Source organism: Columba livia, chromosome 10, assembly GCF_036013475.1.
Source record: "Columba livia isolate bColLiv1 breed racing homer chromosome 10, bColLiv1.pat.W.v2, whole genome shotgun sequence".
In the NCBI taxonomy this organism is placed as follows: domain Eukaryota; kingdom Metazoa; phylum Chordata; class Aves; order Columbiformes; family Columbidae; genus Columba; species Columba livia.
In genome coordinates, this window is record NC_088611.1 from 16,658,049 (window position 1) to 16,681,451 (window position 23,403).

The 23,403-nt window shown below is 41.3% G+C and overlaps 1 protein-coding gene across 1 annotated transcript in view; it reads right to left on the reverse strand.

The window, feature by feature from the left end:
* PTPRG (protein tyrosine phosphatase receptor type G) overlaps positions 1–23,403 on the reverse strand; it is a 401,446-nt gene that overhangs the window by 164,386 nt on the left and 213,657 nt on the right. Inside the window, exons 3-4 of the mRNA XM_065075568.1 lie at positions 21,685–21,864; positions 16,518–16,666 (exon numbers count right to left, since the gene is read on the reverse strand). Coding sequence (XP_064931640.1) covers positions 16,518–16,666; positions 21,685–21,864 — 329 coding nt within the window. The remainder of the gene's footprint in view (positions 1–16,517; positions 16,667–21,684; positions 21,865–23,403) is intronic.

Sequence of the window (23,403 nt, forward strand, 5' to 3'; positions counted from 1 at the left end):
TATAGTCTGTAATTAGTTTATCATTGCCAGAATTGCAGGAATATTTTCCAACACAAAACTGATGCCACCAGCAAGAGATCATTTTGAAAGATCAATGTTGCTGAGATATCCGAAAACAAAGTAATTAGGAGACAGCATGCACGCTGTTCTCCTCTGTGCTTTTTTTACGTAGACAGAAACACACACATCTATATATAAACTACATACCCTCCTCATAAATCCAGGCAGTGATGGGATGGGTTCTGTGAGCCACACAAACAATATTAGTGATTGTCTTAGCGGACATGGTGATGTGAGATTATTCTGAAGCGCTGCCATCTTCTGAGCCTTGAGGATTTATACTAACTGCATATTTTTGGAGAAAGCAGCACAAAGCGCCACAAACAGGATCTTGGTATTAGTTAATTATGGCACTGCAATATTTTCACCGGAGGCATTTTAGAAATAAACTGCAGTATAGTGATGCTGTTTGTATTGCAATAGTTAAGGTGGTTTCAGACCATAAATTATAAACCTCGTTTTTTTCAGAGTTTATGACAGAGCTATAAAAAAGGAGCCAGCCCTAACCAGTTTTCTTTTATGACATAAAAAATTAGCTATTCAAAAGCTATACACTTATGCTTTTTCCCCTCCCACACTCTCCTGTTTTCAGTATGTACAAAGCCATGGTCACTCCTCATGGCCATTCTCCTCTTCCTCCATACTGTGCCCTGTTCCCTCAGATGTATTACCACTTAAAATCAGACTATTTTGATTTTCAGTAGGAATTAGCAATCTTATGTGAATCAGCATCTCTGGACAACTCCCTGTAAGTATTTAGTAAAGAAATATTAAAGCTGTCATTTTCAATAGGAGCTTCACAGACCCCTGGAGGACTAATTTAAAAGGGTCTGGAGAAGATAATTAAGAAAAGTCAGTCTACTGTCAGTAGGCTTAAACTCACTAAAAAAAGGGCCTACACTGCAGCAGGAAAATGTTTAGGAGACTCACAAATAAAAATTCAAACCTGCACTGAAATACTACATAATTTTTTTCCAAGGAGAATATGAATTTAAAGCAGCATAGAGGGTTGATGTCAGCTTCCAGTACAGAGAGTTTTATTCAAAAGCAGATGTCAGCTATATAGGCTCAGTGCTTATATGCAGCAGTTGTAGCAGCACATGCCAGCAGCCTTCACAATGCCAGCTCTGCCTCTGGAAGGACCCATGAATGCCCACTCCTCCACCAACAAGGTGACCACTTGGCCAGGCTGCCACAGAGCATCCACCTCTTGGTTGTACAACAGGTGGAGGTAAACGTGTCAGCTAAATGCCCTTTGAATTGAAACCGAGCTACTTTCTAGAATTCAGTTTCTCTGGGGTTGCATTACAGAGGAAGAAAATGACCTCACTTTTATTAAAAAATAGACTCTGTCCTTGTCTCATCTCACCCATCCTTTGTCGCTTTGGGCTGTAATGGCACACAGTGCCTGGGAAGGATCTTTCTCTTTTTAGATACTTTGCACAGGAGAGCTAGGCTATGAACACAAATGCATATCAAAGGGGCACACGGTTCCAGAGGTTGAGATAAACCTCCTTGTGGACTAACAGCTGCGTTGATACTCATGGGCTCAACTTTCAGGAACTGAGGAAGCCACCACGTATCCACCTGAAAGTATTCAGAGCCATGTGCCAAGTCACTTTGCAACTGGGACACAGGACCCTAAGTCACTTACACAGTTTTTTAAAGTTCTTCCCACTGCTCATTAATATTGCCAAAGAGCTCTATGATATTCAGTTGGAAAGCTCTACAAATGCAAAACGTCTGTGATAATCAAGCAAGTTGTTTAGCATACAAGTTTGGTTTTATACGTGCTTTTCATGCTCATAGCGTTTAACAGCTCTAGGCAGCAATTAGTTTGTTAAAGATAAAACAGTAGGAACAGTAAAAATATAATCATTTTTCCTGACCCAAAAGTTGATCGCTAAGGAAAACCAGTTCAGCTGACAGCTTTGGAACCCTTTTCTGTTGAACTGGGATGAAATACAATAGTTTTCCTTCCTTATAACTACACTTCCCCAGCTAAGTACTCTTTCAGTCACAGCCTAATCCTGGCTACCATTCCATACTCACACCCCCCCATGTTGCACAGAGCTTTGCAAGGTAATTTGCTTGGCAGATGTTGGGGGAACTGGCTTCTTTCCAGAAGCTGCATCTCTGCTCCCGCTCCCTCAGCTGGTTACCTGAGGTAATAATGCCCATGCTTAGGTGGATATTTCTAACGGGAGTACTGGAATCCATTAGTCAACTTGTGGAAACATTTGCAGTTTTAAAATAAATTCCACTCAACAAGAAAATCCTCCTCCCTGTTGTGGCAAATGCACAACTCCCATTAACCCCAATGAGAGTCACACACACTTCGAGAAGAGTCAACCTGAATGTTTGGCTATAGCAATATCCTATTGCTGTACGGAAATACAAAACTAGAGAAACAGTAGAACCTACCATGCCAGGCTAACACTGAATGTGTCACCAAGACTTTCTAGTTGCACAAACATCCTTAATTTATATGTAATATATATGTATGCATATATAAGAGAGAATGTAGAACAAAATCACTTATCAGATATTAGTCACAACTTCTTGAAAGGGATATGATATTTCTGTCTGAACTGCACTTTAAGTACTTTAAATTGAGATATCGAAACCTCTTCGACATCATTAACCTGGACTGAAAATAATCAATAAATAATCATTTTGCGTGTAAGTATGAAAGGCAAATGTTTGATACGCTAATTGTGAAACCCCCTTCTGTACTAATGGTTGCTATAACCTAAGGAATCGATTCCATTATGGATATTTACACAGTGACTTATTAGGAATACACGGAAGTATAATTTTTTACATTGATTATCCATCTTTAAAACATATAGTAATGTATACTTAAATGCACAGATTGCAAAAATAATTTTTAACCTTTATTACGTACTCTTTGTTGAAAAGGAAATCGTTGGAGCATCATGGTACGAAGGACACAATTTAAATTTATGTCTTAAGAATGAAGAACAATTATGAATGCATGTAAGAAAAAAAGCCTCTTCTTTGTAATAGCTGGGCAAGTGAGTTACCTAGAACACAAACGTTTCTAATCTAAATCTGAGCAAACAATACAGACATTGCTGGGGAACCAGAAAATAAATACATATTAAACTTTGACAAATCTTAACGCCTTTCAGAAATACCTGAGGAAAAATGCCCATTCTGAATACCTCCAACATAAACCAGCATAAACTCCAAGAAGTACGCCTGATGCTGGAGACAGTGTTTTTATTAGATTTGTCCAAGTTCCCACAGTCAATAGCAGGGCTACTGGGGAGACAATTGCAAACCCAACCGGGAGCTGCCAAAATGGCCTCAAGGCGACACAGAAACACACCTGAGGAAATCACCCCCGGCACGGCCGCTTCTGCCTGCCCTTCCTGCCCTGTATCCCCCACCCTCTGTGCCACCAAGGAAAGGAAAAACCTCCCTTTGTGCACCCAGCAGAGTTTCCCTCCATGGTCCAGGGTCCACAGAACCAGCTGGGAAAGAGCAGCTGGAAAGCGGAGCAAGGCAGTTAAAACATGGGCCCCAGGCGACTCAAAGGCTGGGCTGCAACACCAACATGCTCCACCTAGAGACGTCAAGGGTGATGAAACACTATAGCCCCATTGAGAGGACATAAACATTACAGACCTGATGATGACAACTGCCACTTTCTGGGCATATCTGGAGAAAATCCAGATAATTTAACCCGGGATAGCAGGGTTTTTTTTTGTAAAAGTGAGGTCTGCCTGTCTTCGGGTTAGTTTTACAACTGAAGAAGAGAAATTACTTCTCTTATTTAGCAGTAACTCTGCAGAGCTCTCACTGGGAAAAAAAAAGAAGGGAAAATAAACTAAAACCTGCTAGTACATTTAAACAAGCTGTCACTAGGTTAACCAAGCCCCCAAGAAGGCACGTAGTACCTGCTCTTAGCAAATTCACTTACTGATTATCAAATCAATTTAGCAATTCACCAAAGTGCCCATCATCCCTCAAGGCCGTCGCCACACCTGTCAACAAAAAACAGCCGCCAAGTCCTCTCTTAAGGACATAACATGTGTCAAATTGAAGGTCCTATTCAAATCACAGCTTCCTGCCAGTTCTGATCTTCTCGTCCATCTTTCATGCCATAATCTGCTTAAAACGAACAACACCCACCGGTTTTGAAAGTGCTGAACTCTCCACCCGCCAGTCAGGCCGGCAGTGCCACAACAGGGATGGCACTGGCCCCTCAGGCTGCCGCACTGACGCACCCGCCAACACCAGCACATCGATGTACAAATAATTCCTCCTGGGCGCTCAAAGGGCAGTCACTGATCTTTCCAGTCTTTATCAGAAAAAACATTGTTGTTGATGCTGTTAGATAAATCAGTCTTTTTCAACATGAGCTTCTCCCTTGCTAGAGATGGAACATATACATGGTTCAATCACAGAGAAAACACCGCCCTGCTGTGTGTCTCTTTGCCTTCAAAGCAGCATTCATTAAAAAGAAAATTTCCAGTGCCTTTTAAATTCTTTAAAAACACATGCATTCGGGGAAATCTGGTGAGTGTATACAAACAGATCTAAATCTCTCTCCGTACATACACACATGGTACTTATCTGCATGAGCATTATTTTGAGCATGCACACACTATTTCTGTGTCCTGGGGTGTATGTGCATTGCAATCACACAAATAATTGCCCACAATGTGAAGAGACGTGGACCGCAAGATACATTAACAGAAAGAAGCAGCATTAGGTTTAACCTGGTGACATTTTGGCATTATTAGCCGTGCGAGAGCCTGGCAAAACCTCAATCTACAAAAGCAAAATCTCAGCTGTGCTCAGCTCCCCCTCTCTCCGCAATATGAGGTCTGCAGAGCCAGCACCACAGAAGCTTTATGTTCAAAATACCTCTTGCACAAAATGCCCAGCCATTGTGAGCACTGCAGACTCTCAAACCTGTTCTGTATGAGGCCCCATTTTAATCTTTTGAGCATCCTTTCTTTTTAAAGCATGAGCAGATTAAGCTCACTGAGTATCCTTCTTCAGCAACCGCAGTAGAGACATTAAAATACAGTAAATGAAGAAGGGCTGATAAGACTGTAATGAACGCATTATCTCAAGTCCCAGATTGCTATAACTTTACAGAAGAAATGAACCTAAGAAGAGATTTTAAATACTGTTTCAAGCATAAAGTATCAATGTATTGATCTTATGAGTTGTTTTATCAGATGGCTATCTCTGGGTGTCAGGTGAATCCATTCACTGCTAGAAAGACATGTCAGGTTGTAAAGGCCTGAAAATGATTCTTGCTAATTATTTCTCCTCTACTGCCCTTCTCCAGTCCCAGCATCTGATTGCTGCCAAATTATTCCTTGCAGCATTACCAAAATGTTTTCCACTTCTATCTTACTTGATCATGATGAGAAAGCATCTGAACTAACTCTGCTACTAATGCAGTAATACTATGTCAGAGATCACATGTGGATGTTCTGCTACCTCAAGTGTTAAGCAGGCCAAAAGAGTTTGCTAGGAAGCTTTGCTTTGAAATGAGAGCTTGTTTGTTTGTTTGTTTGTTTTCTAGAAAACATTAATTTCCTCTTACATTGTCTCACCTTCAGACTCCTCAGAGTTGCATCCCACAACTGAGCTTTCATATGTTTCATGTATATTTCATATTTCTCTTCTTTAAAATGGACCAACACTGCAGCTATTTGAGCTGAAAGCATCCAGAAATTCCTGTTTTCACTTTCTTGAAAGACTAATTTACAAGATAATAATCCTATACACTGGAAATAGAGCAGCTCCCTCCACGTTGTGCCCAGTAAGGGGACACACAGCTCAGCACACACATTCCCCATACACAAAGAGAATAGGAACAGGAACGCTTTATCAGAGACAGCCTAAGAAATATCCACTTTTAGTTTTTACCAATTCAGGTCTTGGTCTTCCTACTACTAAACTGTCTGATAAATCACCATATGGTTCAGTAGGAGGGCTAACAGACCTTTCATAAATGGTATGCCAGCAACAACAGCATGGAGCTTTCAGCATTACTTAGTAAACAGCATGTGGTTTAACATCAATGACTGATATGATTGAAGGTATCTACTTTGGGTATTTCCTGGAGGCAAAGGCCCCTAAATTTTTTCCTAGTTAAACAGGGAGCAAGGGGAATATTAGATGAGGTTGAGGAGAAAGATGACGACTATGGATTTGAGGATGGGTGACTCCATTTATGTTCAGGAAATAATGGGTTTTACATTTACTCTTTTGAAATTTCATCTTTTGAATGTAGCTCATTAACTGAGCGCTCACATCCCTGCCTCCCAAACAGAATGAGCCCTCTCAAGCAAAGAATTTCAAATGAATCTTTTCTAAAACCTTCCCATTATCTCCAATCTCCTATTTTGAACTGGATGTAATGACATTTTGTTTTCTTAAGGCATATTATGGTGCTGCCTAATATGTGCCACCACAAGATTAAATGTGTCACTCAACTCTCAGCAAGCCACCTTCTTCTCGAGAGCACCAGCCTGCCCTAAGAGGATCTAGAGCTCACAGAAAGGAGAATAGAATTTCCCGCTCAACCAAGGGTGATGAGAAACTAAAGAAAAGAGGTTTCATCTTGTTTTCAAATGAATTTTGTAATTTTGGCTATTCATCTGTGGGTACTTTTGCATTTTAAGAAGTTAAACCTGCTACTCTTTGAAAACCCTTATGCGCTGCATGCAGGCATTGAGCACTGAATTTGTTATTAGTCATAGACACCACTACCCTGAAGGAACAGAAAGGCTTCATGTAGGAATGAAAAAAATCAACTAAAATCACCCTTACAGCAATCTGGTTAAGGTAAAGAGCAAACACAAGCAGTGTTGCAGGCATGAACTTCAAAACAGAATGTAGTTAAAAGCTTTATAAAGACAAAAATGACAAAATACAAGAAATTTAATCCATCCCTGGCATGATCAAATCCCAATGATTTGTCTCCCTTCCATAACAAATGTTCGATAGATCTTGTGCTAACGTGTATTTTTAATTCGCAAGTCACATTCAGCACCTGGGGTGAGCAAGGTTGTGCCTTCACCCTTTATTTCATATCTAAGAGCCTGCTCAAAAATCATATTTGCCCCCAGTCCCAGAGAAGACTGATTCATCCATAACTTATTATGGAGATACTTTCAATCTTCTTTTCCTAGACAATTAACAGTCCCTTCTGGAGAATCTAGCACTGTTTTGGCAGACCAGGTACAGTTTTCTGTGCCTGAATAAACTATTAACCAACTGTTAAGCCCACTGCAGGGGGGAAAAGCTCTTTCCCACCTGGTAACGCTAGTTCTCATTCTGATGGGAAGCCAAAAATTTGTCTTTCTTACACGTATGTAGATGAGGAGCTATGTTTAATAAAAAGCCCTCCTGAATGGTCAATGGACAGCGATACCTGAGCCCTCTTTGAGGGATACGGTAACAAAGGCTTTCCAGCCCAGCAGTGAGCACGGGCGGCAGCTGCGGGCAGGAAACTCAAGGGGCTGGAGATTTCCTGGAAGTATGAACCTGCTTCACCTCCGCTGTGAAGCCAGAGGATAAAGGAAAGCCCCCTCTGAGGATGGCCAGCCTAGATGGGATGGTGATAGCAAAGGACGTTACTGGCCTTTCGAGGCATGTGCTGTAAAGCCCAACTAATTAGAGAACACAGAATTCTGCTTATTAAGCTTGGCAGAAAAATAGGCAGCAAGAGAACACACCATACACAGGGATACAACTGTTTTACCCAAATTGTTTTTTCTTTACAGAGATATGAGTGCTGTGTGTCTCAAAGCATGAGCAAACACATACCTTTTTGTCTCATTTCAACCACTTGATTGTTATTTCATTTCTACCAGACAGTAAACTGTTGCTGTGTTTTAGATCCTTTCTCAACTTTAGTCAACCTTCCCATCCTGTCTGGGAATACAATGCCTGTAAACTGGGGAAATAACAGGGACTATGTTCATATTGCTGGCCGATCTCTTACATCATGTGAAGCTTTATCACAGAAAAACAAAGCAATTCATCCCTGCAAAGCCCATGGTTCTAGCAGCAGCACTGCTGTATCCCAGAGTTGGAATTCCAGTGGGGCAGGAGCTGTATAAACCCAGCAAAGAAACATTCTTAGTCCCAAAGAGCTTTTAAACTCAATATGAGACAGCAGAGGGATTCAGGTGGGAGGGCAAGAATGTAAACACGATACTACTGATCAGCATAGTCCACAGTGAATGCATTTCACAGCCTGCCTCCCCTCGGAATTAAAAAGCCTTTTCGGTGACCGCATTATAGAATCAATTTTAACGCAAACTTTTTCGGACACATGAATAACCAGACAGCAAGATGTATCTTCCTTTCTGGAAGCCCCTGGTCATCATGCCTTAGAAAATGGTTTTTAACATGTGATATAACAGAAAAAAAGTAAAACCTGAATAAATGTACTGAGTTTTCTAACTGTGAAAAACATGTCTGATGTAATTTATTCTTTTGGCATGAAACTACAGCAACTATTTAAAATTCTACAGGAAAAAAATACAAAAATGCAATCAGTAACGCACCAGTATAATGGACAATTTAAATAATTTCCTGTTTGCTGCCTTAAATCATGATTAACATTGGTGAAATCTATTCCCACTGTTTGAGACCCACTGAAATGACTTCCATGGGAAATACTGGCAGACAGGCTACCAACAAGCCCATTAACCACAGTAAAGTTTTGTTTTGATTTTTTTGTGTGTGCCAAGGAAACATTATCACTTCCTAACACATTTGTGCAATGTTTCTTTTTTTTTGTTGTTTCTTTCTTTCTCCAAATGTTATCTGTGTTTGTTATTTCCAGAGGGCCTGTTGGAAGGTTCATACATCTCCAAGGGAAGATGCCCTGATGTCCCAGCACTGTTAGACTTGCCTGAAGGAAGGAGGAAGTACTGAGCACTTACAAAATTTCATGTGCTTTTTATTAGTGTCCCAGAACCCTCCTGCACAGCTGAACTAGCCCAGCACAACGTGCAAAAAGCCCCTGACCCACATACGCAGGGGACCCATGCTCAGAGCCCGCAGCCCAGGGATGCTGGGCTGACCTGCAGCTCACCTCTCTGTAAGGTTCACACACTCCGTGACTGTGCATTTTGACTCTGAAAAAATTGCCATCCTGCCTCTAAGTTCTCAAACTTAAAAAGCTATGAGCAATTTGAGAAACATGGCTCCTCTGTTTAAGACTGAGGTGGCCGTTTCCACTGAGAGCAGTAAAATAGCCCTCTAACAGCTACAGGAGCAAGTTTCTTTCTGCAGCTTTACTGAAGCCATCGTATCTAGTTACACTTAACAAAGTGGTGCTTCTGTCCAGGATGTATCTGCACAGAGGGGAGGATTCTGAGGCTCAGCTGATTCCTCATCTCTAACCCGGGTTAGAAGACCTCCATGTCCATCCTCCCCAACTGCGCCCACCTCTTGGCATCACTGCTGGCAGAAGGAGGCTGACATGAGCATGTCAGAGAAGAGCTTCGGGTAAATGTACCTTTGTGTATATCTAAGTCCCAGCCTGTTCCCTACAGCTAGGGCCAAATGAACTCACCTCCTCATAATGAAACCCTTTACCTTACTGAGGTCTGTCAGATGCTTTCTGGTAGCTACCCAGCACAGCAAAGGAGCAGAAATAGCTACTATCTGCTGCCCTCCTCCTTCGCCTCCCATAATCAAATAACTATTCCAGAAGAACAGATTTAGCAAGTCCCATACATACTTTATTTTTCCCTTTTCTTGCCATATTGAGCACCCAGAATGAATGCCAGTAAACCCAAGCGGCCTAAGTACCCAGTAAGCTCAGCACGTAAAGCTCACCTTTACAGCTGGGGAGAGACAGCGCCTTTTTTCTAACTCAGACAATCCCACATTTCAAGTAACAATCCTATTGAAGCTGCTACCTTTCATTAAAGTAGCTCTTATAACTCTGTCAAATTCTCCAACCTTTGTATTGATTTTTTTTTCTCCTATTCAAAATAACTCTCCTTTACAACAGGAGCTGGTTGTCAGCCTCTTATCTTACTTTCACCTGATCTGATCCTCCTTCTCCTTGTTAGTCTTTCCAGATTCCAATTAATCATGCAGAAAATCAGGGATTTATGTTAAGAGGAATGTACAACTCTTACCTCATCATTAACATACTGTAATTGCAGTGTAGTGCTACTACCTCAGACCTTTCCAACAAGACTGGTAATCCTTTGGGGAAAGCAGGACATTCCCATCCAACATGAAAAGAGTTATATCTGTTTTTTGTTACAGGATAGTTATCTCACAATAAAACTCTGGGTGCATTGTAACACTTGCAACTGTCTCCAGAAATTACTGGGGCCTGGCAAGTAGCAGGAAGATGCTGCCATAAACCCAAACTGCTGTTATGTCCCTAAATTTTGTCTGGATCTCTACACGAGCAGTCCCAAGATACGCTAACCCCTCCACTAAACATATTTTCATTTCAGACCATTCCCTCATGTTTCTTCTTAATTATCACAGGGCATCCACAGAAAAGATCAGCCAGATGGAGACTAAATATTTCACTACTGCAAGATGAAGCATTCTGCACTAAAATGGAACCTTGATTGCAATAAAGTCATTAATTAGAGCCTCAACTGAGTCTCCTGTCAGTATATGGGAAGCACTAAAGATAACTGTGAGAAGACAGTGTATCAGCTACACTAAGGAAAATAAAACAGTAAACCAGAGAGAGTTACACGATGTTTAACTCACACTGCTCACTGTCTTTGCAGTGCAACATGATGGAAACTCACCCATGTGCTCAGTATATCCATCCATTTTATGTTTTAAAACTATGACACACATTTCTTGATAAGAAACTTGAACAAGTTTTTAAAGTGGTGAAGAGCGAAGAGGAGCAAGGTTTGGAGACTCCTGCATCTTGTATTTTTAGAGTATTTTATGGCTATCGGAACCCCCGAAGACTGTGGGGAGAGAGGAGACAGACGACTGTAAGAAAACAGAAAGGAAAAAACATGCTAATTGTCAGTTTGAAAAAAATTAATTAAATGTGAAAATCCCCAAGCCATCTCCTTGTCTGAATGATTAAGTCAGGGGTGCTGTAAGAGATGTAGATGGAATAAGCAGTGCATACTAAATTCCCTGGGCACTCTACAGCACAGACAGCGTGAGTACGGAGCCAAATCCTCAGTCAGAGTTTCCACCAGCACATCTCCCATCAAAGTCACTGGGAGATCTAAGTATCCCTCTCTAAGAGTGGATTTGGTCCCTGGGGAGAACATTACAGTAAAATTACTTCAGACAGACAGTCTCTCACTGTGATATATTCTCAATGGCTCTCTTTAGGTCCCTCCATCATTTATTGACTTCTACTTTGCTACATCCTGCCAGATGGAGGCAAGGAAATTTGAAGAGCAACTAGTAAACAAAATATAAGGAAATAAAACCAATGCTGGGTCCCTGTTTCACAATTAGCCTTTACTTGTGCTTTAAGCCAACACAAGATCTTTGCAAAATTACAATTACCAGATATACTGGATACCAGAAATAATAAACCCAGCTGCAACACAGCAACACAGGGCGTTAGTTCTCTCGTGGATATGAAGAAAACATACTGTGGTACGTTCAACTCTTAATATGTCAAAAAACCACACACAAATCTAAACAGACTTAAAAATGCACCAAGAGTAAAACTAAAGAACAGAAAAGGCCACAATTCTAACATTAAAAAGTAAATATCCCCTGCCAACCACAGGTGGACAAAAGGCTGGAAATACACTGTAGATGACTCCAGGAATGATAGAAAGACTTAACATTCGGGATAAAATAAAAAAACATTAACTTGTCTCAGTTTATTCTCTCTAGTATGTTTTTTTGTGCACTGAATACCACGCATTTCTGCTACGTTAATGACATTGATTGTCTTCTACCTGTGATAACATAAACCATCAGAATTTAAGTGGTATGAGAGGGAGGATAACACACTGTGATAAACTTTGGCACGGAGATCTGAGCACTCAAATTAGAGCAACTAGATGTAGATGTAGACCACGCTGAAGTTAGTATGTATATTCAAAGGGAAAAAGAAGAAAATCAAAGAAATAGCAAGAACAAAGACACCATTAGAACCTGGAAAGCGTTCTAAGAAACATGCTTAAAGAGCAAGAATTGTTAATGCAAATGATTGTTTTGTAATAATTTAGTAAAATGAATCTATCAACATAATGTAAAAGCTTCTTAATTGACATGAAAGGGTGTTAGCGCTTCATTTTCTGCTGGGATGGTTTGTGAGGTTTTCTTGTTTGTTTTACTTTTTTTTTTCTTTTTTTAATGGAGAACTCAAGATCTCCAAAACCACGCATGTTGGCACTTGTGGGTATGAAATCACATTGCTCTTTCAGTAGCCAAGTTGATGTTCCTATTACCAATTTGGCCTAGACAGTGCAAGTTTGTTCATGTAAGATTAAAGGGATGAGGTCTCTACGGCATATTGCAGTATGGTCCTTGGAATAAGATTCTCATTTACTAAATAAATTACTGTATATTACTGTATAATGGTGTTCACATTATAACTGACAATTAGCGCCATTAAAGAGAAAGCTCATAAACAGCCAAAGCTCACATCAAATTAACACAGTCATGATTAAAATCACTCTTCTGATTTCTGCTCTTCACAGAAATAATCAGCATTTTGCATAAAAATTAGTACGAAGCAGCTAAAAAAAAAAATAAAATAAATACAATTTTAAAAAATCACAGTTATGCTGGGCCGGTGGTACCAAACTCCGCCAGCCCAGCGCTGCCACGTCAGCCGTTCAGTCCCCAATGGAATATTCGGCACGGGGTTTCCCTCCCAGCAGGCAGGGCTGGTAACCGGCGCGGTGACACTGGAGATTAAAACACTGCAATTACCGCTCTTGGCTCTAATGAGGGGAACCTTGGTTCTCTCCTGGCCGGAGGGAAGCTCATCTTCTTTATTTTGTCACTTCACTATTTAAGTGGTTTCTAGCGTTTGCATGTTCATTTATATAGCGCTTTGACTTCAGAGAGAAAAAGAAAACCTGAGTAATTATAGCGGAGGAGAACAATAACAAAATACAAAGGAGTCAGCAATTCATTAAAATTTAGAGAATGCAATGTTAAAAACTTTTCTTAACTTGAAGGAAAAGGAGAGAGACTTTTTCTAAGCTGGCGCAGAGCCCACGTCCTCATTAGGATTCGCGCTCCGCTCGCACAGCAATACACTAATGGCATCACTTTAATCTTCGGCATCGCAGCACTAGTTCCTGGCTTCACCCAGATGATGGTGCTAAAATGGCAAGAAGGAGGCAAAAAGGAAACTTCAAGCCAAGGTGGACCAGGCCTGGTGTCGCAAACTGGAACCTGGCTGCGGATAAAAGTTTGAGGCACATCGACATCTCTGTTCATAAATGTTACTTCAGAATCAGCCAAGCTCATAATGGCTACATAAAGCTCAAGTATCACCAGGAAAAATCTAATCAATAACTAAGCAATCAAGACCACATAATAAAAGAATACCGTTACATATGTCATGGTTTGAAAAGGAATCACAATATGCTACATATGCATAAAAGTACTACAAGATAATATGCCTTTGATCCAACATGCGTTTAAAGCAGGAAACAAAAGGATGTTCTCATATATCTTACCAACTAATTTAACATATAAATCACAAAAAAAATATGATCCAGATGGGCTTCAATGAAGGAAACCAATTAACGTAGACAGTCTTACCATCTGACACATTAGTTGTAATAATAAAAACCAAACAACATGGTCAAACAATAACGCTCTGTATTATATCTGACATTTTTAATTAGTTTCTGCAGCCTCTTCAAGAAAAAAGACTACCAGCAAGCAGTTTGTTTCCCAGAGGAAAAAACATCCAAACTTCATATGCGCAGAGCACAGTCTGTGGATGAAGATGATCTATCTGCATTCCCTTGGGATGTGCTTTGGAACTAATGGGTTTTGCATAGTCCACATCTGGTTGCACAATTAGACTCAGAAAATGTTTCCCTTCAGCTGCATCTCCACTGTAACTGCTGCAGACCTGGAATGTCGATACCCATGTTCTCCTTACAAGCTTTACCTATGTCTGCAGGCTCAGAATAATCAGAATGGTTTGGGCTTTGCTTTGGGGAGGACAGGATTTTGGTTTTTCCTTTCTACAGCCTTCCTAGAAATGCCACTTCTCAAATTAAGTACAGTATTTGTGGTACAGACCTCCCAGCATCACACAATCAGGGTTGCACCAGACAGTTGCAAGCCGTCCTACAATTTGCATTGCAAATTAAAAGCTCCACTATGCATACTTGTGCAGTTACTGTTTGAGAGGTCTAAGCCCAACTATGAGGACTATTTTTGCATGCAGTGGCAAGAAGGACTTGGTTTCATCACCTGAGATCTATTGGACCCATCAAAATCCACCCATGAAAATCCCTTCCAGTACATGATTGAAATGCTTAATTCTTGGGCAGGAGGTAGAGAGCATGACAACAGGGAAAGGCTTGGTTTGGAACTTGGTCTTCCTTTAAAAAATAGTAAAGGAATGGCTGTGGGAATTCTGCTAATGCCATCATATGCAGGAAGGTCAGAGAACAGAAGTTCATCTCATTGCAATGAATACAAATCACTTGGAAAATTATATTTTCATTACTAGGATTAACACTAAACCTATCTGATATGGCAATTTATTTTGGATAGCCTTAATAAACAAATGACCTGAATTCAAAAAGGCAGCGTCATTATTTTTTTTTTATTTTTAAAGCAGAGAAAATTAGTATCCAAACCAATTGAAAAGAAAATGAAGAATATTTAAACCAAAGTGAAATTATTTCTTAGGAATCTGCCTTTTTCCAAAGTTAAATAGCTTCCATTCATCAAGCCAGCATCTAATAGCCTTGGCATCATAAGAAAGGGTTTGTGAAGTGGAAATACTATTTCTGACACAAACAAGGCAGCCCAAGCTTCTTTACCATATCCACTCCCTGCAGTTTCACAGGAGGAGTTGACTGGCTCTGTAGACTTCCTGAGTGCTCCTTCTGCCACCCAAAAATAGGGTTACAAAAAATCAGTTTTGCCAACAGGGCTGCTTGACAACATCTGGGCCTTTGCTCCATGTGTTCAGGCGTTGCCCCTTGTAAGAAATTACAGCTACATCAAGCCAGAAGTAGTTGGAAAAGCTCTCTAAAAAGTAAGAAAATAGAACATCCAATGCACAGGTTTAGAACTGGGAGACAAAAATGGCTTCTGATTCTCATGTGATGGGGCAGTTGGAGTAAGGAGGTGAAAATCAGAGACTTTGCTCATGCACTAGAGGATATTACAACCTCCTTTTACACTTTGGAAGCTCCTTCTCGCCTCTGAAAAACGTCTTGGCAAAAGCCACGTGTGACAAATTATGGTAAGCTGGGGGCTGAATCAAGTTCTTGCAAGACTCAGCTCACAAGACAACCATTTCTGCCCACACGTGAACTTTCTGGGCAAGCACAGCTCCCCTCAACCTGCTCACGTCCACATGCCACGTTCTGGAAGTGCTTATCTGCTTACCAACAGGCAAAGGTAACCCCAGATAACATCTGCTTTATCTCACCATGCAAAACCTTGAATACAAAGTGAAAAGTATCAACAAACTGTATTGACACAGAAAACATTGCACAGCTGACAGAGCGACCCAGGACTCCCGAGCACAAGCCAAGACCCAACCGCACCAGACTCCGCAGCAGCCTGCGGCGCCGGGACTCTCCCCCCATCATCTACTGACCCAACCTTGTGCTTGGCTGCAGATGGTGGCCCAGCCCCGTGCCCTGAACGCTGCTGCGTTCAAGGGGTGCTGTGCCCGAGCTGATGCCTTGCTCTGTTACGGCATCTCCGCGGTTGGCTCGGCTCCAGCTGGCTCCGGCGTGGGCAGAGCCAACGCACAGCTGTTTGCACAGCTCCGTGTTAGCGCAAGGCATGAGACCGCAGCTGAATACAGGTAGAGCGAGGGCCGGACGTGTGTAAGGAAGCAATACTAATGAAAGACAGCGGTCTCGGTATGACGGCTCCCAAACCGCTGCTATTTGTTTGTGAGCTTCATGGGAAAGGAAGATTTGGAGGACAACGAGGTCATTTTGTGGATATTTGCAAGGAGATCCTCCCACACATGAAAAGCTTATGGGAGAAACCAGAAAAGTGGCTGTTTGCAACTTAACCCATGGGACGTGAGAGCTGGTAATGCTAGCAAAGCAAAGCTCAGAGCTGACATTGCAAAAGCACATAAGAGATGATAGATAGAGTGCTGCGAGGGCCGGAAGGGCCTTGAAAGTGATATGTTCACTAAAGGAAACGCTGCCCTATTTCACAGTCATCTCAAACTACAGCAATACATTACGACTTTTCCATCCCCTCCCCCCCCCGACAACATAAGCGCATGTCTTTCCACTCACCTCAACGGGGAACCTCTTGCCATTGATGCTGTGCTCAGAGCCAGCCGATCCGTTGCTTTGACCCCAGTGAAACTCCACTTTCTCAGCCTTGAATCTGCCTGGCAACCCGGCACCACTGACAAAATAATCGTCCTTCAGCAGGATAGCAACTGCACACACAAAGCAAGGAGAAACGCATTCTTAGCACACCTTTTCTGAAGCATTTACAGTTTTTGCTCATTATATTAGAATACTTCTTCTAATGCAAGTAAAATGTCAGGTCATCATGTTCCTCTTTACAGGGATTGGTTTAAAAAAAAAAAGTCTGCAAGTAATGCTGGCTAATTACGGAAGTGATTATGAAGTTACGTAGACTACAGAAAATTACAAAGTCCAAATTTCTCAAGGACTTTTTGCCCTCTTTATTGGACTTTGATTGAAATTTGAATGGCAAACTCCATCAGAACCTCTTTAATGTGGTTCCAGGGAGTAATGGCTGACCACATTTCTTGGCCTTGAAAAATTACTGAAGGTCTGCAGATCACAAGTTAGGAAAAGAATGGATCCTCTGCTTGTTGGATTTCCTCTGTGTTGTTGGGGGGAAAAGAGAGAACCCCAGTGCCCTGTCCCATCTCTACTGCTGGACTTGGCATGTACTTGCCTTAATCTCCCTGCTCCTCCTTTCTGTAAAGTAGGAAGAGTGACAATAAAGTTTTTAAGAACCACTCATCAGAAGTTCTCCATAAGAACTTGGGTTTTATTACAGTAACTTCAACATTATTATTACACGATTCAATAAGGGTCAAAAGGATCTTCTTTGTATTTCCTTTCCTTTGTATTTTATGTAAAAATAAAAGCTGTAGGTCCAAATAGAGGGCAAAATCATATGGTGGAGGCTGGTACATGTTACAGGGGAGGTCTATAGTCCAGCTAAGAACTGAATCTAGCTTTCCAAAGATCCCTGTCTGCTGCTCTCACTACAAGACCACCCGCCTTTCTAGCATCTCCCATTTTTAACATGCATGATTTCTAAAAATTACTCCTTACAAAATCCTTTCTTCTTATCCCTTATAAAACTGCTGCTTAAAACCAGAACTAAAATCAGAACTATTTTCTTGTAAAAGCCATTGCAGACCACCGCTTGCTGTGTCCAGAATTCTGTCATTAAAGTTTTTAGGTTGGTTCTTTTGGTTTTGTTTAATGGGAATAGCATAACCCACAAGAATTTCTCTGTGTTCTCAAGCCAACTGTGTCATCACAATAAGAACATTAATATCAATCCAAATTTATTATGTAATAAGTAGGATTTTATTCATTGCTGGGGAAAAAAAAGAAAAGTTGTGAAATAAACGTTATTCCTCTGTTGGTGACCGAGCGGCAGGCTTTGCTGCAGGCTGGGCTTTCTGCACACCGCGGTTGCCCTTCCAGGATACAGTCAGCTGGGTACAGCAGCCTCATCTCAGGTGCAATAGTGCAATGTAGAAACATCTCAACTTTAAATTGTTTACGCTAAAACCCTCTAAATGTTAAATTGCATGAGATGTTCACACGTTTCTAAATTGTGACAATGACATCACAAAGCTATATTCTTCCACGATTTCTGGTTCTTTTAGCACTCAACGCGTTTGTGTAGGAAGATGAGAGGTGTAGGACTGGCTATAGGACACTGGCTGTGTCAGCCAGGGCACAGCTGGCGGCCACTGCCTCACAGCACATCTGTGAAACGTGACTCAAAGTACCACTGCTCTCTCCCTTCCTAGAAAAACTCTCAATGAGCTCAGCAGCATTTTAAATACTGAAAGTCTCACTCAACTGGTTATAAATTCCATAGATAAAATTGTAGGAGATGAGGAATACAGGAAAAGCAGATTTGTGTGCATCTGTTAAAAACCTCTGTGGGGATTCAGTTGCATCTAATAAATATTTGATAGTTCCTAAATCATTTATGGCTCTGTCAGGGGTCATTTTACTTGTTTTAAATGAATAATTAAAAGGATAATTAGGAGGATGTACAATCTGAAATGTTCATCTAATTGTTCATTTTACAGTATTTCCGACGCTGCTGAGCTGTACAACACATGTTCCCATCACCTTCCTATCTCAGCAGCATCCCCTTATTGCCACTGATTTGGGGGCTTCCCTCTCCTTCACATCATTTCTAATATTCAAGATTGGAATTAACCAAACATCACTTTACTGAGTTTCAGGAGTCACTGGTTTTATCCAATGATTTCTGTACAGTGCACAGCAAGGAATCAACCCCCAAAGCCCACTGATTTAAAATACTATGTAACTGAGATTTCAGACCCAAAGGAGGTGCTGCATAGCCCTCAGGATCACAACTCTCTGATGCCATTTGCAGGATCAAGGCTGGAGCTCTATGCTCATCACCCTCATGAGAGCAAAAAATAAACCTGGATCCAAAGCAGAGCAGCTCTGATGGGCCAGGGCCAGCCAGAACAATGCACATCACGTAGGAAAATTACTTAAGAAAAACACACCTCTGGCAGAAATTTTGGTAGGTTTCTCTGAGTGGAAGGAGTTTTTAGAAGCTCTCAGTGACCTAAAAAGGAGTGAAGTGGTGATATCCGTGTAACGCTGGTGTGGGCATTGCTCCCACGGGTGCTCTCTTCCCACGGGGCAGGTCAGGCTTGGAGAAGCCTCATCAGCCTCAGGCCTGGCTGACACCAGCGAGCACTTAATTATGCGGTGGCACAAATAAAAACAACTAATGCAAATGCAACTATGAAATGTGCTTATAGTCTCAAAGTGATCTGTACCACTTGGGAACCAGCTACTACGGTGATGAAATGGAACCCACATTAGTGGTTTGCTAGTGTAATCATGCACAAAAGCATTTCTAGTCGAGACAGGGGCTTAATGAATCCATTTCCATTTTCTGAAAGAAACACTGTTTTCTGTACATTGTTTGCCCTTTACCTGATGGGGAGTGAGGGGGAAACAAGAAAGAGCGCAACAAATCTTAAGAGCAATAACATCTTTACCTTTAAACATTTCAGAGCATAAAAATAACTAATTATTCTATTCCCCCCCCCCCCCCCAAATTACTAGGTCCAATAGCAATAACAATAACCCAAGCAATACATTTTCTGCCAGTTAATGAGCATCAAGGTTAAGGGCCTTCAGCTTTCCCTTAGACCCCTGTCTCCTTTAACCAGTCATTAATTGCTGAGGAATGACCTCTACATCCGTCACCACTGCTTAAACTGATATTTAGTTTACTATCTCTACCAGTCTGCAATATGAAGGTCTCCTGTGGCCATCTGCTCCAAGACTCTGCTGCCAAAATGCATCGCAATTTATGGCACAACCTGTCTCTACGTTCTACCCACAAACCAAAACATCCTAATGCTTTGCTGTTCTACCACTTACCCATCTTAAAAACTAAACCCAGGCAAGTTTCTTCAAAAGGTCAGAAAAACAAGAAAAGGAATAGGACTTGGTAAAATAAGGGAGGAGTTAAGAGCCCAGCAGAAGAAATCAGGGACGACAGCAAGGCAAAAAGAGTCTTCACGTTACCAGTAAAAGGCCGTAAGTTACCAAGAAAAGTGACAGTTACTGTTGCTCTGCGAAGCAATAACTTGTCAGCAAAAATCCATACCCCGATGGGTGAGGAAATCAAATAGAGCAGCAGTGCTAAAATCATGCAGCAGAGGAGACTGAAGATACAACTTTCTTTGCCAACTGCGTGGAGACTGGAAAATTTGTTGGCACGTTTCGGTTCAACATGGTTTCCTATTGTACGCACAGAAATATGTTCCTACTACACGTACAGTAGAGCATTAGCATCTTCCTTAGACTAATCACTTTCTAGTAATATTTCTAATTATGTTTATTGCTGGTTACTACAAACACCCCTCTGTGACCAAAAGGGCAGGGTGCATAACATGAATAGACGAATTAAACCCCAAACTTCCAGAGCATTCAGCCTTGCCTGAACCTCACGTTGCTACAAAGGGCAACTAAGTCAGGATTTCAAAGCAAACAGGAACATTTCTTAGTGAAGCTGGAGAAAAAAAACTCAGTAATGCATCAGAAACCCACTCTACTCTTGGCGTTGGTTTACTATAATTGGGTTTGCTTTGCAGTGAAAGAAACCAGGATCACAGTGTGTCACTCCATGTCATCTTGGGGGCAATAACTCCAAATTCCTGCTAAGAACCTGCATCGCTGGAACTGGATCTGAAGCTCTTGCTGGACTCCAGGTCGGGCTCAGATCCAAGGTCCCCTGGACACAGCGGGTGTTCAGAGGTCACGCTGCATGCTCAGCTGCGTTCCAAAATCCTGGATCAGGTACCTGCCCTGGGTTTTGCTAGCAGACCTCCGACTAGAGACACATTACACAAAGCTCTATAGAGATGCGTGTCGAATGTTAACGAAGATAAAAATATACTCCCAATAAATAAAATTGAATTAATTAGTGGTTTAATCCAATTCCCTAAAAATATCTGACCTTGTCAAGTGAAGAGGGTGGCCTTATAATTTCTGCTTTTTACATTTTTAGAATTAAAGAGTAATCAAATGCATACAGCTCTGCATATAAATCAACCTTGACCTTTTGGTGAACTGTTTTGGTGAAAATAAGCAGTACTTTGACTGTTCTCTTTTATAAAAGCCAGAACAGACAAAGCAGAAGAGGATTCACTTCAGTGAAGAACATAGTGCTATAATCATATCAGAAACACATTAATAAGCCCCTACTACTCTGAGTAGTTATTGCTCTTTCTTTTCTAAAACCCTCCAATTTCTAAGATTTCCCCTTTCCTACGAAAGTCTGAGCACCTTGCATCTCAGCATTCTTTTGGATTAGATGTTCCAGCCTCCCAAAGCTGATAATTCAAGGTTACACCTTGAAACACTTATGCAGCTTTTTATTCTGAGGAACAACTGACTACCAAGAGAATTATTTTATACTGAGAAACTAAAAAAAAATCCCTTAAAAAAACCAAACCAAAACAACAACAAACCCTTAAAATCAACCTGCAGAACTAGCTTTGCACAGAATGCAGAGGCAGATAGTGACTGCTGCTGGAAAATTATATTAACAAAAAAAAAGCAAGCAGCAAAATCCAAACAACAGAACAACGAAAAAAGAGGAGGGTGGAACATGGCTTGAATTTTTAATTGGCTGCAGGCAGGCTACGAAGACAAACAGAAAAGAACATACCCGTTTTTCCTGTGTTTTTCATCCAAGTCTTGTTCGAAGATTCATTGTCAAAACCATCAAGCTGCAGCTCTTGATACTCATCTCCGACATGTGCCTGATGGTCTATGATGTCTATGGGAGACTGGTGAGACCCTCTGCACTTCTCACTGGAAGTAACCCAGTGATCAGGACCATAGGTACCTGTCAAAAAATACCAATACCAATTAACATTCCAGTGGCTCAGCAGTTCTGGATAACTCTTAAGGAAGAGGATGAAGCACATAAGCTCCCCAGGTAACTCCACCACAGTTACATTTCCAGCATTTGGAAGAGGTTAAGACTTGTAAACTTACGAGGAGATTGAAATCCATTATCTTTGCACACCACTCCAACTTTGCCTCTAGCAGTAATGAACAATGCACCCCCCTCCCTTTTTTTTTTAATTACTATTCTATAAAACTATCTGCAATTCCCAAGTTCCTCTTGTGCGTATGTTCTGAATTAGCATGGTGCTACAGAAACTTTCCTACACCTTCAGCCTTAATCTATTACTATATAGTTTATCTTTTCACATGAGGCAAATAATGTAACAGCTATCCATTAAGTCATGCTTGTGCAATACTCTGCTTAGATAATATGATCTTTATTAATGACCTAATTTCTTTTGAAGGTTTTGAAGCCAGAAATGATTAAAAGGAAGAACTAAGCTAAATGTTTATTAGTAAATTTGAAGAAAACGAAAAATGAAAAAAAAAAAAATTTACTCTGGATGAAGTAAAGAGGACAATGACCTATCAGGAAAATACTGTAACTGTCTTTTGCTGTTGCTCTTACATGAATTTTCTGTTTTTCTTATTAGCACAGCCTGTTCTCATCTGATGTAAAGGACTCCCTCAAAACAAGTCAAGTCAAACAGCAGTAAATGAGATGCTCCAAGGACTGATGGGCAGCATGTGTGTCTGTACCTGGGCACGTCAGAGCCATCCATGCTGCATGACAGCTAGCCCAAAGCTGACACAGAGCCAAGCCCTGTCAGCTCTCCTCCTCTCTTCTTTGTTTGATTTAAAAAAAATGACAGAGAGGAGTTTAAGTTCTGGAAAGCAATATAAGCTTCTATAATCTGTGAGTCCATCGCTTGCCACCATGCAAGGTCAGTAGGAGAAGAGAGTGCTAGAGCTGCACAGAGAAGTGACTCCAGCAGCCTCTGTCCAAGCACATCAGGTGTTTGGCAGAGTCCTCATGGGCTCAGTATAATGCTTTAAAGTATTTTTCAGTAGTTTAAGATATTGCTGTTACCACAGCTGCCCAGGCACAGGAGGAGGAATGCATCCTGCTCCTGTTCCAGAGCTTCTGCCAGGCTCCAGATCACTTTTTGGTGTATTAAGAGTCCTCAACCCCCAAATTGTTTAACTGAATTTTGCAGCAGGATTGCATGGGCGCGGCTGCTGGGAGAAGGAAAGCAGCAGTGTCTTAGGGTGTGACAGTGGAGTGCCAAGAGATAGTATCGCAAACCATCACTAAATCTGGCACAGCCCTAACTCGCCCTGCCTATTCTGCGAGGTTCTACAGCACGAACAGTCAATAAAAAATAAGTAAACATCAAAGGTTTCGGGCAAAGACCTTGTAATCCCCACCACATACCAGCTCTAGATGCTATAGAACACAAGGGATCCTCAACAGCACACACAGGAGGATCTCCAGTGAATTTCAGATTTTGCTTGTGACCTCCCTCTCCAACTC